General features: G+C 43.8%; 1 protein-coding gene across 1 annotated transcript in view; it reads right to left on the reverse strand.

Moving 5' to 3' along the window:
* The window catches only part of LOC126354840 (putative aldehyde dehydrogenase DhaS), a 225,344-nt gene that overhangs the window by 37,403 nt on the left and 168,027 nt on the right, over positions 1-19,914 (reverse strand). Inside the window, exons 8-9 of the mRNA XM_050004816.1 lie at positions 12,460-12,708; positions 5,340-5,439 (exon numbers count right to left, since the gene is read on the reverse strand). Of these exons, the coding sequence (XP_049860773.1) occupies positions 5,340-5,439; positions 12,460-12,708 (349 nt within the window). The remainder of the gene's footprint in view (positions 1-5,339; positions 5,440-12,459; positions 12,709-19,914) is intronic.

A 19,914-nucleotide genomic window follows, 5' to 3' on the forward strand; every position in this document is an offset into this window, starting at 1 on the left:
CTTTATTTTATTATATGATATGACATCTTTTCCTTGTAATATATTTGCTTTGATGTCCATATTACAGTCTTTAATATTTTTGCAGTAATTCTTGTAATGTGCTATAGCATCAACATCGAAACTTTTTCGGACTGACAGATACAGTTTTCTTTTTGTTTTACAAGATACTGTTATAACCTTTAATCACCAATAATTGCGTGGGTATTCAAACACTCTCTCTTAGAAACAATAGCTGGTTACATGATAACAACTCAGTATCTCGTATTCGACTGCCCTGCAGTGACATGCGGCTGGTGCCGTTCGTAACTAGGTGGCGCTCCCGCGCTCAGCCGAGTTGCGGAGCGCCTCTATCGCCGTTTGCGTGTACTGTCGTGGCGGCACTGTTAAATGTTGTGGCTCTGTCACAACACTTTTCCCCCCTTGAAGGAAAAAAAAAACCTCACTTCCTTGGAGACATGGACAGGGGGAGACATCCATGGCCTCTTGTGAGGCCCCGAGAAGATCCCGCAGAGAGACACGAGAGTATGGTCGAAAATGTCCAGGACGGAAGCTCGTGCGTGGAAGGTGCCTCCTGGACGAGATGATGGGTGAAAATTCCGGAGCAGCATCCATAGGTGTCGTGGACCTGGAGGTGTGCTCCCGCGAGATGGGTCCTGGAAAAGGCGGCATCGAACTGGGGCCAGTTCCGGCATACTCGGAAGCGGTAGCGACGTTGGCTGCATCAACACGTACGGTAGATCGGCAGCAGCAACAGGACTGGCTTCTCGGGCTGGTGGAGGCGTAGGAAGGGGCGGTGGCACCGGCGTGGCCACCACTCGTGGGCGCATCTGGTCTTAATGGTGAACAACCGTGCTGTCATCCGTACGTATTTCACAAAGCCAGTGGCCGCGAAGAGCCTTGACCACCCCTAGAATCCATTTAGGGCGAGATCCATATCCTCGTGACCACACGTCGGCACCCACCGAGTATTTTCCCGCACTAGGGGACACAGCACAAGGCCTGACAGGGTGAAGCAGGTGCAGGAGAGTGCGCGGTTGGCAGCCATGTAAGAGTTCAGCAGGGGTGCGATCACCCAGAGGCGTGAAGTGATAAGAACTCAGAAATTGCAGCAGAGCATCATCTGTGGAAAAATCACTAAGGAATTTTTTCATCTGGCTTTTGAAAGTGCGGACAAGGCACTCGACCTCCCCATTGAACAAAACCGATCACTCGACGCAGGACCAGGTCCCGCCCAGTAGCCGACGTGACCTGCGAACCTGTAAGTGGAAAACCCTCAACCGCATGACGTTCTTCCTCATCAATGTGGAAACAGAGTAGTCCATCATGATTGAAAACCGGGTCGGGGCCCATCAGCAATCGCGACAATGCGTCAGCGTTGGTGTGCTGGGCTGTGAGGCGATAGTGAATCTCAGTGAAAATGAGTCAGGTATAATGCCCAATGTTGCACGCGGTGAGCGACGCCTATGGGCTGAACAGAGAGACTAGCGGTTTGTGGTCAGTGATGAGGTGAAACTTAGAACCACACAAAAAAACGCTGAACTTTTTTTAGAGCATAAATGATAGCGAGCACCTCATTTTCGATTTGAGAGTAACGCCATTGCACATCGTTGAGAGTCTTGGAAGCATAGGCGATGGGTTGTTCCAACCCATCCTCATACAGATGGGCGAGAACAGCCCCTAGGCCATACTGTGACACGTCAGTTGCCAGAACCCAGTGCTGACCCGAACGGAATGTGGCAAGACAAGGCGCCGACTGCAAATGAGCCTTCGGGCGGACAAAAGCCTGCTCACACTCGTCGGACCAACAGAAAGGGACGTTTTTGCATAACAGCTGATGCAGAGGACGAGCTACCGCCACTGCGGATGGAATGAATTTGTGATAATAAGTAATCTTGCCTAGAAATGCCTGAAGTTCTTTGACCGTAGACGGCCAGGGTAAAGCGTTAATGGCCGCAACGTGCTGACGTAGAAGACGTATACCCTCACGGGACAAGTGGAAACCAAGATACACAATGGAGGGTTGGAAGAACTGTGACTTGTCCATATTGAACCTCAACCCAGCTGAATGCAAAATCTGAAACAGTGAACGCAAATTGCGAAGGTGCTCCTCAGTGGAGGCCCCCGTTACACCAATGTCATCCAGATAGTTTATGCAGCTGGGATCGGAAGCCGTGAGCTGTTCCAAAAACTGCTGAAAAATGGCCGGTGTGCTAGCGACGCCAAATGGTAACCGCTGGTACTGATACAACCCACAAGGAGTGTTGATGATGAGAAATTCCTTGGAAGTAGCATCCAATGGCAACTGATGGTACGCCTCCGATAAGTCAAGTTTGGAAAAGAACTGGCCCCCAGCGAGCTTGGTAAATAATTCCTCAGGATGGGGAAGAGGATAAGTGTCAATGAGGCTCTGAGTATTGACAGTGGCTTTAAAATCACCATACAATCGCTGACTCCCATTTGGTTTACAAAGCACCACGATCGGCGATGCCCATTAGCTGGAGGTAACAGGACGGAGAATCCCTGAAGCTGTTAACCTTTCTATCTCAGTCTTGACAGCTGCACGCAACGCCACCGGAATAGGGCGTGCCCGGAAAAACTTAGGGCGAGCCGTAGGTTTAAGAGTAATGTGGGCTTCAAAATCCTTGGCACAACCCAGACCAGCAGAGAACACGGATGAAAATTCAGCACACAATCCATCCAGCTGTTGATACGGAATATCCTCAGATATGAGGTGCACATCATCATCAATGGAGAACCCGAACAACTGGAAAGCATCATAACCGAACAGGTTTTCAGTGCCCGCATGATCCACCACATAAAACGTGAGGTGCCTAACAACAGACTTATAGGCAGTGGAAGCATCAAACTGACCAATGATAGGAATTTTCTGTTTATTATAAGTTCTCAGATTTCGCGTAACTGGAGACAAAGGAGGGGAGCCCAACTCCAAATACGTGCGAGAATTAATGAGAGTTACTGCAGAGCCAGTGTCCACTTGCATGCGGATGTCTTCATCCAGAACACGAACAGTAACAAAGAACTTACTTGTTTGAGAAAGCACACAGTGAACATCCATGTCCGATGCCTCGTCCTCGTTGACAGGAACTTTAGGGGACTGACACATGAAAGCAATGTGGCCTTTTTTTCCTAAATGAATTACACATGGCCCAACGTTTTGGACACGCGGCCCTGTCATGCTGTACGAAACAATGGGGGCAAGAAGGAAGTGCGGAACGGACCTGCTTCTGTGGTTGCCGGTTTCGCTGCGAGCGTTGCGGCCCAACGCGACGTTGTTTACGCGAGTGAACTGCCGCCACATCTTCGTTCCCCTGTGAAACAGGCAAATTGTTCGTGTCGAGAGTTAACTGTACAGCGCCTACATCACACCACGCATCTATTTGCGCGCCAGCAGCGTGAGACACTTCAAAGGATTGTGCGATGCTTAGAACTTCCGACAACAACAGGTTTGGCAGTTGTAGGGCACGCTGCTGAACTTCTTTATAAGGAGCAAGCCGTAGAATAGCATCCCTAACCATTGAATCAGCATAAGACTCATGATGAGTGTCCATGACAAACTGGCATTTCCTACTCAGGCCGTGTAGTTCCGCCGCCCAAGCCCGGTAAGATTGATGGGGCTGTTTACAACACCGGTAGAACGCCACACGGGCGGCAACGACGTGGGTGTTTTTTCGGTAATAGTTAGACAATAAGTCACACATTTCTTGGAAGGACAGAGAGGCAGGTTCCCGCAGAGGGGCTAACAGAGATAGCAGCTGATAGATAGATCCATGGGGAAATCCAAGATAGAAATAACGACTTACACATAGGAGTGTCGACAACGTCGAAAGCCAAGAAGTGTTGCCACAAACGCTTCTCATAATCCTCCCAGTCTTCAGCGGCCTCATCGTAAGGAGGGAATGGAAGTGGAGAAGAGGAAGACAGATGATGAGTAAGCGACGTCGACAACGCCTGAATTGCAGGCATCAGCTGTGTTTGTTGATCCTGAATAGCAGCCGTCAGCTGTGTTTGTTGTTCAATGAGCGCTTGCATAAGCTGTTCCATGTCTGCCCCATCACAAACACGAAAATCCACAATGCAGTGAAAATATCCGACCTCGTCGTCAAAAAGTATTATAACCTTTAATCACCAATAATTGCGTGGGTATTCAAACACTCTCTCTTAGAAAAAATAGCTGGTTACATAACAACAACTCAGTATCTCGTATTTGACTGCCGTGCCGTGACATGCGGCTGGCGCTAGGTGGCGCTCTCGGGTTCAGCCGAGTTGCGGAGCGCCTCTATCGCTGTTTGCGCGTACTGTCGTGGCGGCACTGTTAAATGTCGTGGCTCTGTCACAACAGATACCCCTATTCCTTGAGTAATCCATAGCTTCTTTGTAGACTTTGCTCTAACCTCGGTAAGTTTTGGGGGGAAACAGTGTTCGAATAAGGTAAGCACTTTATTAGCAAAAGTGTTATATTTTTCATTCATGCCATGAGCACTGTAAACATCAGTCCAGTGAATGTCTCTGAGGAGTGTCCTAAAATAATCAATTTTTGGCTTATTGATTACCCTCTTGAGCCCAGATTTAACAGATTTTATATCCTGTTCAGTATTAACATTTAACAGAAGGAACTGCATGTCATGGTCTGAGAGGCCATTGACTATTGGTTTTGTAATATAATTTTGTTCATTGGACTTTTCTATAAAGATATTATCGATGGCTCTTTGTGAGCAATTGGCTACCCTATTGGGGAGCTTTACAGTGGGTATTAAGTTGAATGATAGTGTTACTAACTCAAATAAGTTCTTATTGGGAGAGTCTTTAAGGAAATCTACATTGAAATCATTAGCAACCACTATTTCTTTGTTTTTGGTTGTTAAATGGGCCAGTACAGCTTCAAGGTGGTTTATGAACAGATTTAAGTTACCAGCAGGTGCTTGATTAAACGTAATATTATGAAAGATTTTTTTTGAGACTCTATTTCTGTTGCACATGCTTCCATATGCTGTTCTAGGCTAAATTTATGAACGTCTATGTTCTTAAATTTATGACAGTTCCTGATGAATGTGGCAACTCCTGCTTTCTCCATTTCTGATCTACAAAAGTGAGATGCTAAGCTAAACCCTAGACCTCTCAAGTCCTTTTCCTTCATCCCTCTCCCTTCCCCTTCAACCTTTCTGCATGAACGAGGGGCCACTGCTTGCCTAATTATAGCCTTCTTCTATGTGTGTGTTCTGCTGCTGCTTGGTGATTAGATTTTTATATTATTTTGTCAAATATTGGTTGATTTCACTGGACACTAAAAGGTATACTATAAATAAGCGGCTGTACTTTACCTTCCTTTCCGCAGAAACTTCCATGTCCACTTTTTTTACGTGGTGTAAAAGGGGCTCCTGCAGTAAATTCACCATGACAGTTGACCCATACAATACCCACCTGCACAGGAAATTATTTTTTTTAAAAAATATGCAACATAAAGTTACTGTATTTCAAAAGTGTTACTAATTATTACATTCTAAATTCTAGTTCAGACATTCTAGTTCTAATGTTAAGGAGGACTGAACTTCAAATCTCCCCATTCTGTGTTTGATTTTCTGTGGTTTCCAAAATGGCTCCAGTAACTTCAACTAAGATTTTTTTTAAAACTTCATGGACTAAGCTGTTATTTGTTTCCATTGTTGTATTCTACTTGTTAGTTCACCGGGACTTGATAAAATCTTTGGAGTTTGCAGTTTAGTCCCTAAGAGCGCTCAAGCAGTGATTCAAGCACTGCTCTCATATTCAAGAATAGTGTGGATCAAATCTCAATCTAGTCATATGTACTAAAGCATTTGGTAGTCTGCTAAAGCATTTCTGGATGCAAAGGGAAAGAAAGCCAAATTTTACAACTGAGTATGTGTCATCTTCGTAGACATGGACAATTTTTTCTTAGATTCAAATCAAGTCTAGGATGAATGAGTAGTCATGAAAGGAAGTAGGAAAATACTCTTAAGACACAAACACAAGACAAAGAAGAAAGGTTCTTAATAGACATCAGCAACCAATAGTATCTTTGGGAATGAAAGAAGAGTAGATGACCAATGGAGTGGCAGTGTGATTCAGTCAGTAGCTGTGCAGACATGATGATACATTGGGCATTGCAGCCCACACATATGCGAAGACACCAGAAGAGGCATCAACTGGACAGTCTTGGTGTCCTTGAGTAACTGCAGTGACTGCTTTAATCATATAAACTGAGTGCTGATTAGCTAATGATAAGAGCACTGCCTCTCTTCAAAATGTGTTTTGATTCATTTATGTGTAGCGCTTTATAATGCTATTGATTGGCAAAGGTAAACAGTTCCTTCTTTCTTTTTGGAATGGTTTATGGTGATAGCATATGCAAACAAAAACACGTTATGCTGTTAGAGGAACGAATATAGTGAATTAGTCAATAGCCAAATGGCTGAAATTCTATGCATCTTAACAGGGCGTGCAGAGGATCTCTGATTGTAAGAGTTGGCGTTTGATGAGCTCTGTCAGATTCGCCATCAGGGAAACATATGAAGTATCTCTGCATTATTTTAAATACATCTGTTGCAATGGTGCACTGTACATCTGTGAAGAAGGCAGATCTAAGACAGAAAAATACTGTACAAAATGGGCCATACACAGATGCTTGCCTTACAAGGGAAATACTCCAGAGGAACTTACCAGCCAGGCACACCTGATGTCCTGCCTCACTCAAAGCTGTAATCTGTAACAGAGAGAGAAGCACTGGCAGGCAGAAGCCTGCATCTGCACATCTGGGTACCTGAGGTAATTGGAACACTGACCATGAAAAGCATAGTTCACATTCAGTTTCCAACCCAGCACTCAGATTTAATCTTCAGTGGGTTTTGTAACTTCCTTTACTTGTCAGTCACTTATATTTTATGTCTATTAAACATTTTGATGCATTCTAATACTGTCAGCTGTTTAAACAATTAAATTTTTCTGGGGCCTGTAACCTCGATGAAATGTGAGGCACTGCCTTCCACAAACATGAGACGTGTCATGTCCTCCATTCCACCAATGATACTTCCTCATTGATTAGTAGTACGCCAAATGTAGGCCAGGCATGACAGACACTTTGCTTACCCAGCTGATTTATTTATTTACTATCAAGTTCCCAAGAGTTAAGGAAGTCCGATTGAAATGCAGGTTTGATTTGAGTATTCACTGAGTGAAAGTTGCTTATTGGGAGGGAGGGAGAGAGAAAGAAAGAAAGAGAAAGAGAGAGAGAGAGAGAGAGAGAGAGAGAGAGAGAGAGAGAGAGAGAGAGAGAGAGAGAGAGAGATAAAAATAGCCTTTTATAATGGGAAGAGTTACCCAAAAATATAATAACATACAACATAATCAAATGAAAATAAGTATAGCAGACTAATTTTCGTGTCAAACAATCACTCACTTCAGATACCATTCAGATTGTAAAAATGGCAGCATTAAGTCTTTGAGCAATATCCTGAATGTGGGCTTTCCACCACAGTTTACTATCTATCTGAACACCTAGAAATTTGAACTGTTCAGTTTCACTAATCATAGGTGCATTATGAGAAATTAAAACATCAGGTTTTGTTGAATTGTGTGTTAGAAACTGTAAAAACTGAGTCATACTGTGATTTAGGGTTAGTTTATTTTCTACAAGTTATGAACTTAGTGCAGTCATGAACCGCACTATTTGAAACCTAGCCAATGTTGCACACAACAATCTTTACTACCAAGCTAGTGTCATCAGCAAACAGAAATATTTTAGAGTTACTCACAGTACTAGAGGGCATACCATTTATGTAAATAAGGAACAGGAGTGGCCTCCAACCCTGATTCCTGGGGCACCCCCACTCAGACTCCATATCACGGCCATTCTCAACACTGTGAATAACGACCTTTTGCTGTCTGTTGTTAAAGTAAGAGGTGAACCAATTGTGAGCTACTCCCCATATTCCATAATGGTCCAACTTCTGGAGCAATATTTTGTGATTAACACAATCAAACGCCTTAGTTAAATAAAAAAAATATGCCTAGTGTTTGAAACCTTTTGTTTAACCCATCCAGAGAAAAGATAATATAGCATTTTCAGTTGTTAAATGACTTCTAAAGCTGAATTGTTCATTTGATAGCAAATTATGTGATATAAAATGATCAGTTATCCTTACATACACTATCTTTTCAATAACTTTAGCAAACAGGGCTAACATGTGCAACACAGTAATTTAATATTCTGCTAGGCACTCCATCATATCCATGAGAGCCTTAGTCTTCAGTGATTTAATTAATGACTCAACCTCCCTCTTGTCGGTATCACAGAGTAGTAGTTCAGACATCAACCTCAAAAAGGCATGAGAAGGTGGTAGAAGAGGGGGCTACAGAGGGGATTCTTGTGTCCGAGGCCATAGCTGGTTGTGGTGATGGCATTTGAGTCCCTTCTGTGTTTGGACTGACATAGCTTGTCACCTGTGGGTGGACTCTACCGTTGCTGGCATCCAAGCCTCAGCACTCCCATTGGAGTTTGCGCACACTGCCGTGCCAGGGGTGTAATACCCAGAGGGACACAAGTGAGGTTCTGAAAGCAATGGTGCCAGCAGATGTGGCAAGGTCTGAGGCTGGTGACCCTGGAGGAGCTCCACAGGGCTATGTTTGTTAATGGGTGCATTGCAATAAGTGCTCAAAAACAAAGTCAGGACCACTGTAGTGGCGGAGGATTTGATAGCTTCTTCAAATAAGCATCCCCAGTGAGAGACCACTTAGAACCCAAAAATGGGCCTGATAAATCAAGGTGGGGGGGAGGGGCGGGGGAGCTGTGGTTGGGTAGCATGAGGTACTGAAGAGGTGTGGGGCAGGGAAGGGAAGGGACAGCACAGTAGACATAGGGGAAGATGCTATAGTGCTGCATGCGAGGTGTGCAGGGACATGGATGAAGTGTGGACCAGAGAGCTACAGAAGCATTTAATGCCATTGGTGGTACAAAAGTTCTCAAAGGCAGAGGCTGTGAATTGTCAGACACCAATGGGTGAGGCAACCCTTCAATGGCCAAAACTTGGGCTAAGGCAAAGGGCAGCCTCAGTTGTGCGGATGCTACGTGGACAACATGGATTACTTCAAACAAGCATCTGCAACGGGAGATAACTTAGAACCCAAAAATGGGCCCACAAAATCAAAATGGATGCCGTCTCAAGGAAGGCAAGAAGTAGGCAGGGGAGGGGGTACAAAGTATTGACGGCATGCTGCCTGGTGCTGGGCACATATTGCTCAACTACAGATCATCTTTTTGATGTTCCCTTCGATCCCGGACCAGTACACGTGGTGGCATGCCAGTGTCTTCAAGCAGTACGTACCCCCAATGATCCCAGTGGGGCAAACTCAATAACCAACAATACAGTTCTGCCGGAATAGCCTCTCGATGTGCATCCTTCTCAGTATCCAAAAGAGTAATACCATCCATAGCTCTGGGTTGGTGAGAAAGCTGTTTCCAAGGGTTGACCTCTGTCATCAACCAACAAGTGAGATAATGATGCCAGGCATGGATTACATAGTGGAGAATCTGTCAGCTGATTCATAAAAGAGGTGGTGGCCCCAGTGTCCGCCTGAAAAAGATGTCCTGGTGAGGCATTCGAAGTGTGAGAAACAAATTCTGCATGAATGGATTGCCTTACAGGTTACTGTCTGAAGCACATGTACGATATCCTGGTGTGGTTGCAGCCTGGGGTGGGGCTGGATCAGGCAATTGCCTCATACTGAGTGGAGGTGACCCTCCTTGCCACAGTGTGTACAGGAACCCAAGTGATTTGGACAGTCCACTAGGGAGTGGAAGGAAAACCACTGCTGGCACAAGGGAGCAGCACTCGTAGACATCACTGAGGGGCAACTGGAGGCTACATCGGATATGTATGCTGGTGGCAGAAGTTGCACCCTGCAGTCAACTTCAAATGCCAGTTCTTTAAATTTTCTCAATAATGTTCAACAAAAAGAATGTCATCTTCCCTCCAGGGATTCATATTTGTGTTCCTGAAGCATCTCCATAATGCTTGCGTGATGTTTGAGCCTACTGATAACGTATCTAGAGATCAACACACATTCAGCTGAAGAGTGAAAATTCATACAGGAAACAATGTCCCAGGTTGTGGCTAAGCTATTAGACTAAGTCCTCATTCAGATTTAGAAAAAATGCACACATCCATGCAAGCACAACACACACACACACACACACACACACACACACACACACACAAGGCCACTGTCATCTCTGGGCACTGACATCCTACTTGAGCAGGGTAATGAACTCAGCTGTGGTGGGTAGCTGAGGTACTGAAGAGGTGCAGGGCAGGGAGGGGAAGGGAAAGTGCAGTAGAACTGGAAGAAGATGTTGTAGTGCTGCATGCGAGGTGTGCAGGGACATGGCACGGACAGGATTATGGGCTGCTAAGTGCAACATCAGGATGTTTTGCTACACGGAGGGGGCGGGGGCAGCGGAAAGCAGAGAAGGATACAGCAGGGAACAGAAGGTGTGAGCGAGGCTGGACAGAGAATATGGAGGGGACAGATCCATAAACATATTCCCAGTCATCCACCATCACCTTCACGCAGACTGACTAATCACAAAGAGGCCTCTGTACCACCCAGGACTGGAGCAGCTGAATCACTTCCTACACAAGGGTCTCAACTACCTCTTGTCATGCCCAGTTGAGAGAAATAACTTCCCCACTGTCCTGCACAACCATTCCATAGTAGTATTCTGCCATCCACCCAACTTATGCAGTATTCTCATTCATCCCTATTCTTGTTCTCCTGAGCTATGGTTCAAAATGGCTCTGAGCATTATGGGACTCAACATCTGAGGTCATCAGTCCCCTAGAACTGAGAAATACTTAAACCTAACTAACCTAAGGACATCACACACATCCATGCCCGAGGCAGGATTCGAACCTGGGACCGTAGCGGTTGCGCGGTTCCAGACTGAAGTGCCTAGAACCGCTTGGCCACACATGCCAGCTCCTGCTCTATGGCTCAAATCACTGTAAAAGACCTAGATGAAAGACCCATCTCATACAGCCTCCTACAAACATCTACTCCAGTCCCGTCACAGGCATTTCCTACTCCATTAAAGGCAGGGCCACATGTGAAAGCAGTCGTGTGGTATACCAACTTAGCTGTAACCATAGTGCAGCATTCTGTGTGGATATGACCACTTACAAGCGGTCTGTCCACACAAATGGCTACCACTAAAATCACATAAGAGACAGGTGACCCAATCAGTTGTTAAACCTGTGGCAGAACATGAAGAGCTTGACTTCAATGACTGTACCATCTGTATTATTCCTGCCAACATCAGCTTTTGCTGGCATGTGCAGGAGGAAACTCTCTCTGCAATAAATCTTTCATTACTGTAACCCCTCTGGCCTCAACCTTCACTAGCCCATGTCCTCCACCTGCCCTTTTTCCCTTCTCCACTCATCCAAACCTATACATGCCTACTGTCACTCCAGTGCAGCTCCATAGTACCCCCTCCATTCCCTTCCTCACCTCCTCCTGCACTTTGCAGCCCACCACCTATTCATTTAAGTTGAGACTGCCACTCACCTCAGCACCCAGAGGTGACAGTTGCCATATATGTGCGAGTAACCAACAGTCTAATTTTAAATGTGTGTGACAACTGTTAAACATCTTATCTATGTGGTGAGTAGCAGTCTATTCTCATTCATATGGTTATTCCACCTCAGATTTTTCATTTTTTAATATTTACAAATTTAATTTATTAGTTAATTATTAACAATGCAACAGTCCTTTTTACTAGAGTGCCTTTAAACTTCTTTGAGAAGTTACTGTCATGTACACCACTCTTTAGATTTGTAGGTAGACTTCTTATTGACTTTAATCCTGAGTACTGAGGTCCTTTTTCAAGCACTATCAATCTGATTAGATCAGATTGATGGGATGGAGCATGCTTCTTAATTGGTTCTTCCTCCATGTGTTGGGAGTGTGATATTTGTTATCCACTCTGAACTATATTTTGTGATAATATATTATTATTTTATATATGTATAGATATGTATACAGGTTAAGATTCCTAGACTTAAATCATGATGTAAGAATATCTTAACTGACAAAAAGTGGGAAAAATATAGTTTTGATGGAAAGACATGATAATGATTACATGGCAAGTATAAGTCATAAATTAATTTCTATTCAGTGATTGGGTACCTAAAGTCTCAGAATTTGAACAGGCAGGGGCAATTCATGATTCTGAATTCTGACTTTCTGAGTTGGCTTGTACTTAAAGTGTTAGATCTGCTAAGCTGACTATTAGTTTTTTAATGAGCAACTGGCCTTCGCAACATGATCATCATCAGAATGTATCTTTAGTTAGAGCAGTTAATCTCTTTCTTTTGTTTGCCATGATTCTTTTAATCAAGGTTAAATACATTGCCAATTAGTGCTTACCTCAAGTTTTTTAGTAACATCAAAAGCAAGAGAAATATTCTCTGTCCAGACAGAAACTGCTAAACCATTGAGGCTGTTGTTTGCCAGTGCAATAGCTTCCTTGGCTGTCCTAAATGCAGTAACAGTAAGAACTGGAACACATAAGAAATTGTCCAAAACATTGTTTTCTTCAGCCCCTGCTCCAACCACAACTGCTGGAGTGAAGAAAGAAGTTCTTGACTCATTGCTAGCACAATTTGCCTTAATTATCTGCAACAGATTATATATCAAACAACAAAATTAGTGCTCTTTCACACTGGTCATGAACTTAAATTATCTGGAGCATGCTTGTGCTTCAAAGTTGTTATACAACTAAAAGCTTTTTACGCTGTCTTTAAACTTCCAGTAACAACAGAAATACATTATTTTAGATAACAAAAAAGTATGCTAATGTGATTAAATGATGGCAAAGAAGACATAAAAGCTTACTGTATATGTAAATAATGAAGTTTGTTCGGTCATCTCTGATGTGAGAATTGTCCTATTGTTGATTCAAATAATAATAATATGTTTTGTGTTAGCAGAAGAGCCAACACCGTGTTATGAGTGGAGGCCAGAATACACGTGTTTTAGCTCACACAGGCTGGTGTGAGGAGGGAAGAACTATACTGACATGAGGTCTGGAACATGACAAGGAATGAGAATTCAGAAAGCGGATGTAATTAGTTTGATACTTAACTTTAATCCATTAATGATGAACGTCACTCTTGACGGTACATGATTCACAATATTATCTGTTCAGAATACATTCTTGGAGATAGTAATTATAGTAATTGAAATTTGGCGCCTTGATAGGTCGTAGCAAATGACGTAGCTGAAGGCTATGCTAAACTCTCGTCTCTACAAATGAGACTGTCTGTAGACAGTGAACCATCGCTAGCAAAGTCGGCTGTACAACTGGGGCGAGTGCTAGGGAGTCTCTCTAGACTAGACCTGCCATGTGGCGGCACTCGGTCTGCAATCACTGATAGTGGTGACACGTGGGTCCGACATATACTAATGGGCCGCGGCTGATTTAAAGGCTACCACCTAATAAGTATGGTGTCTGTCGATGACACCACAATATGGTTGAAACAGTTGTTTCCGAACAATTTGTTTATATTATTGTTGTGACTCTTTCAAAGTGCTGCTGCGCAGTTACGCGTGTCCTCTACATGCGGCGCTGTCTGCCAGCCATGCAGCAGCAGTGCCACCTATGCGGCCAGTCAGCCAGCGGCCGATAGACTTGGACTCAGTTATGATTTGATTGTTTAAGTGTACACACATCTTACTCTGTTTATTTGATCTGTGACTTTCACATATTGCGTCTTCCTTGAAATATATTTGTTCAACTTGAAGTTATAACAACTGGCGACAAGGATGGGATTTTCCTTTTCCATCGTTGACCCACATGTTTCCATGGCTACTTTGGAGCAACTATTGCAAGGTCTCATAGAACAGCAAACGCTTCTCACAAATTCGATTCGTGATTTCGTCATGGCATCAAGTGCGGAGCGTCTCTCATCGTTGTCTCTACCTACTTTTCCTCCTTACGACGAGATAGCAGAAGACTGGTCTGATTACGAAAAACGTCTTCGAATGTACTTCTTGTCATTTCATGTCGCAGACCAAGAAACATGTAAGTCTCTGTTCCTTTCATGGATTTCACCTCAAATGTATCAGTTGTTGTCGCAGTTCGCTCCTTTGAAATATCCTGCGTCTTTGTCCTTTGCTGAAATGTGCTCAATTCTGTCTGTCTATTTTCAAAAGCAAACGCATGTGGTAGCCTCTCATGTTGCCTTTTATAGTTGTCAAAAACAACCGAATCAATCCTATCATGCTTGGGCTGCTGAACTTCACGGCCTCAGTAGAAAGTGTCAATTAGTTACTGAAGTTCACAATGAATCCTATGCTGATTCCATGGTATGGGATGCTATTATCCGATCGGTGCCTGACAAAGAAGTTAGGCAATGTGCCCTTCAGTTGACTAATCTGACTCTCAATGAAGTCCATCCATCACTCAGTCTTGAAATTTCTCGCGTCGCTGGAGCGTAATAGAGGCATGGGCCAACGTCGGGGAAATACAACCTCTGTGCGATTTTGACGAAGCCAGCCGACGTGGCCGCAGTACGCTCCCAAGTGCAGCCTCTGCCTAACCGTAAACAAACCGTAAACAAACTGTAAAGAAACTGCAGCAAAACCCATGGCAACTTCCTTCATGTCCACGGTGTTTTACGAAACATTCCCGAGAAGATTGTCCACAATATTGGACTGTGTGTCGCAAATGCAAAAAAAAAAAAAAAAAAAAAAAAAAAAAAAAAGGGGGTCATATGTCATCTGTTTACAAATCAGACCGCATACATGATGTTCATGAATATGACGCTGATTCAGATTCTGTGTTGTCTGTCAATTGTACTTCTTCCCTTTCAGAGAAGTTATTCCTCACTGTCCAAGTACTTGGTCGAGATGTTTGCATGGAGGTGGATACTGGTTCTGCTGCCACTATCATCAATTCTCAGACGTATCTTCAGTTGGGTTCTCCAATCCTGTCACCTGTCACTAGGCAATTACGAACTTACAATAAACAGAAGATTTCTCTCTTGGGACAATTTGATGCTGAGGAATCTTACAAATCTGTTGTTCACACTGTTCCCATATTTGTGGTCGACCATAGTAATGCGGAGAATCTTTTTGGTTTCGATGCCTTTTGCGTTTTTGGGTTCTCCACAGATGACTCTGTCAATATCGTCTCTGATGCTATTCCTTATGCTCAATTGGATTCCTTGTTGATGACATTTTCATCCCTTTTTTCTCCTGGGTTAGGCCATGCAAACAACTTTGAAGATCATATCACAATCAAACCTACTGCTCGGCCTAAGTTTTTTTGGGCTCGGCCCATTCCTGTGGCCCTTCGTGATCAGGTCAAACTGGAGATGGATCGTCTCACCACTTCAGGGGTCTTTCTTTCTGTCACTTCCAGTGAGTGGTCCTCTCCTGTCATTGTCATTGCTAAGCCAAATGGTGATATTTGTCTCTGTGGCCATTTCAAAGCCACTGTAAATGCTCAGTGCCTTATCGACACTTACCCTATGCCTCGACCTGAAGAATTGTTCACTTAACTTGCTGGAGGCCAGTATTTTTCTAAATTTGACCTGTCAGAAGTTTATCATCAACTTCCTCTTGACACTACTTCCCGGCAGTTTCTGGTCCTTAACACGCCTTTTGGCCTCTATCAATACCAACTATTGCCAGTTGGGGTTGCCAGTGCCCCTGCTCTCTATCAGCGACTCTTGGGACAATTATTGCTCACTGTCCTTGGGGTATAAATTACCAGGACGACATTGTTGTCACTGGCTCCAGCACTGACGAACATCTTCAAAATCTCTGCACACTTTTTAATGTCTTACAGACTGCCGGTCTTAAGTGTAATGTTCAGAAATGAAATTTTTTTCAAGCATCTATCACGTGCTTGGGGTTTCAACTCTCTCGGGATGGTATTCGTCCGCTGCAGCAAACTGTCGCTGCGATCAATGCCCTTCCTCACCCTACATCTGTTAAGGAACTGCAGGCCTCTTGGGGAAAATAGCATACTATCACAAGTTTATACCGTCTGCTGCTTTGGTGGCTCAGCCGTTGCATCGCCTGTTGCATAAAAACGTGCCTTTTCACTGGTTCATGTCATGCGATATGGCTTTCCAGAAATTGAAGACTATGCTGAAACAGGCCCTGTGCCTGGCTACTTATCGACCTGGCCAACATCTTGTTCTTGCCAAGGACGCCTCTCAATACGGGGTCGATGCAGTCCTTGCGCACCATTTTTCTGATGCTTCTGAAATCATATTGCTTATACCTCCAAAACGCTCATGGATGCCCAACAAAAGTGTTCTCAAATTGAAAAAGAAGCTTTGGACATTATTTATGCTTTTCATAAGATTTTGTGTTTTTCTCTATGGATCCAAATTTCATCTTGTTATGGATCACAAACCACTTGTTTCCTAGTTTCATCCATCAACGTCACTTCCCAACAAGGCTGCACACTGCCTCCAGCATTGTACTCTTTACTTGTCTCGTTTCAGTTATGAGATTCATTTCTGGCCGATGGCTCAACATGCGAATGCTGATGCACTGTCTCGCCTTCCCATGAGTCCTGATCTGGCATTCAATAGGGATGAACTTTTGTGTTTCCACCTGGATGTTGCCAAGCAGTGCGTTGTGGACGGGTTCCACATCGCCGGGGACCAGCTGGCGGCTGCTACGGGTTCTGACCCTACCCTCTCCTGGGTTTCACGCTGTATTCAGAAGGGCTGGCCAGATCGTCCATCTGCTATAAGACTTCTGATCCGTTGCAGAACTACTATGCTTTGCGTTACCGCTTCACGGCTAGGGATGGTGTTATCCTCGTTTCCAACACAAATGCTTCGCCGCGTGTTATGGTACCTGCATCTTTGTGTTCTTCGGTCTTACGCCTCCTTCACCAAGGGCAGTGGGGTGTCTCTCGCACAAAATCTCTGGTGCGCTGTCATGTGTACTGGCCCGGCATCGACTCTGAAATCACACACATGGTCGCTGCCTGCAGCCCTTGTGTGTCACAGGCTGCCGCCCCAAAGTCATCTTTGTCACTGTGGCCTTTACTTGAGAAGCCCTGGTAGTGTATTCATGCTGACTTCGCGGGACCTTTTTTAGGTACTTATTGGCTTCTCATTATTGATGCCTACTCTAACTTTCCTTTCATTATCTGTTGCACCTCACCTACCACTGCGACAACCTCCAATGCTCTAGCTCACATTTTCTCTTTGGAAGGCCTTCCCTCTACTCTTGTTACTGATAATGGTCCACAACTTGCCTCTTCCGATTTTGTGGATTTTTGTGCCCGTCACGGCGTCATGCATGTCACGGCCCCTCCGTTCCATCCATAGTCAAATGATGAGGCTGAACGGCTGGCACGCACATTTAAGGCTCAGATGAGGAAACTCCTGATTTCTTCTGCTGATGATTCGCTTCTCCAATTTCTGGCATCTTACCGTTTCACCCCAATGGGCGACCACAGCCTGGCTGAGCTCTTACATGGCTGACAGCCCTGCAAGTTACTTCATCTTCTGCGGCCTTCCACCTCATGGCCGCGGGCGCCTTCAGTTGGCCGGTTCACGGCCAGCTACCTTGTATGGGTACGGGGATATGGCAGGCAGCCAAAATGGAGTCCTGCCCGCATCTTACGACACCAAGGCCAATGCCTGTATGAAATCCAGATGGACACGAGTGTTGCAGTGCGTCATTCGGACCAGCTTTGGTCTCGTGTGCCGGCAACGCCTGTTCTGGATGCTGCTACACCATCTTCAGCTCTACCTGACACACGGGATACTGGAATCTCTCATTACTCACTATGCAGTCCTCTCATCATCATATCGGTGCCAGCACAAGAACTGATGCCACCAGGAGACGTGCCCATGCATGAACCAGATGACCATCAACTGTCAGAGCAACTCTACTCGCCTCCTTCTCCTATGGATGCGGACACATCGCCCATGTCTCCTGTTATAACAACCAGACTTGCCATAATGGGCAGATTGGTGCATGGGTGCACGGGGCCCCAGCATATTCGACCCCCACGTCTTCTGTCATCTCAACCCGTTATCATCGGGGACACTTCCGTTCGTATGGGAAGCCTCCTCCTTGAGACTTTACGGCCAGTCAAACAACACCTATGGATGTTAGCAATCTACAGGCCACCTCCATCAAGACTTGTGCAAAAAATTCAAAGGGGGGGGGGGGAGAAGTGTTGTGACTCGCCGATCTTTCAAAGTGCTGCCGCGCAGTTACACACGTCCTCTACATGTGGCGCTGTCTGCCAGCCATGCAGGAGCAGTGCCACCTAAGCTGCCAGCCAGACAGCGGCCACTAGACTTGGACTCAGTTATGATTTGACTGTTAAAGTGTACACATGTCTTACTCTGTTTACTTGATCTGTGACTTTCATGTATTGCATCTTCCTTGAAATATATTTGTTCAACTTGAAGTTATAACAATTATATTCAATATGCAGTGCGGTCTTTCTGTATATTTTGTTTGTTTTTACTTCAGGTTCCATTTGAATCAAAATCTGTGTTCATAGTCAGACATGATACACAACACTGTATCAATATTAGTCAATAATAATACATTACATTATTATAACAGCATAATACAAAAAATCACTATATGTGATTTGTTACTAAATAAGATTCTAGGATGAGCTGTACCCTAGCTTGTAGTATATATGTATATAAAAAGATAAGGCACATGAAGTCAAACATTTTTGTATCAGTTTACACTGAAGCAGTAGTAGTAGTAATAGTAGTAGTAGTCCTGCATGTATTAGGCTTAACGTGTTATGCCTGCTTATAAAGATTGGTCCAAGTCCTACCATGTGGTTTTGGGTCTCCCAATGTTCCTTTGTCCTGTTGGCTTGCATTTTTATAGTATTTTTGGTAGTCCATCATCTTGTATGCTATTGATGTGCTTTTTTGAATTCGTACTGGATTATTATATTTTCTTATTTAGAGATATTAATCCTAAGGCTGCTATTATTTCTGTATTTAACTTTCAATCTAGTAATCCTGATAATTGTCTGCAAAATTTCATTTCTGCACTCTGGACTCTTAGTGAGATCTTTTTAGTTGTCATCCAGGTTTTGGTTCCATACATTACAACTGGAAGTGCCAAAGTTTTGTAAAATTTCAGAAGTCACTTTTATTACTGTGTTTTGTAAGGCTACTAGCCTGTGTTGTGTATTTCTTGTACAATGAGGCCTATTCTTTGACCCGTGCGGGCCGTTTAGCAGCACAAGCCCTACATGAATACTGTAGGACCTTGATAAGCCAGCATGCTCAGGGATCTGTCAATACCAAGTTATCAAATGCATTGGATCATCAAGATCCTATTTTTTTAAAAATGGGGTAAAAAAGGATAGAAGCAAAAAGTACAGTTTAAAGTACAAAAACAAGTATATCAACTGTTACTTATTAAACACAACAGGAGAGATCACAATATAAAAAATTAAAGTGTGTATTACTTTTATGTAAAAACAAAATACAGGTATAAGCCAAATACAGTATTGCTCTATGTAAAAAGGTTTTAGAAGATTTCAGTATACTTGGTGATTTCTTGTACACTAGTTACAAAATAAAATAAGAACCACTGATTTCAAAAGATCAAGAATGAGCTAAATTGCCGAGGATGTGGAATATGTCAGATTAGTATCTATCACTGATGGTATCGCTGAAATGTTCTTCTAAGCCTTCTAGAACATCACAGGACATTAACTTGTTTTTGGATTGAACCCTTTTTTAACAAAAGTTATTGTTATTATGTGCAAATTCATAACTTCAGAAGTATTGTATTGTTGGCTACTCTCAGTGAATTTTCCAAAAGTGTTTTTTACTTCTGAAGCCACAGTTTAAG

The sequence above is a fragment of the Schistocerca gregaria genome, chromosome 3 (assembly GCF_023897955.1).
Source record: "Schistocerca gregaria isolate iqSchGreg1 chromosome 3, iqSchGreg1.2, whole genome shotgun sequence".
In the NCBI taxonomy this organism is placed as follows: domain Eukaryota; kingdom Metazoa; phylum Arthropoda; class Insecta; order Orthoptera; family Acrididae; genus Schistocerca; species Schistocerca gregaria.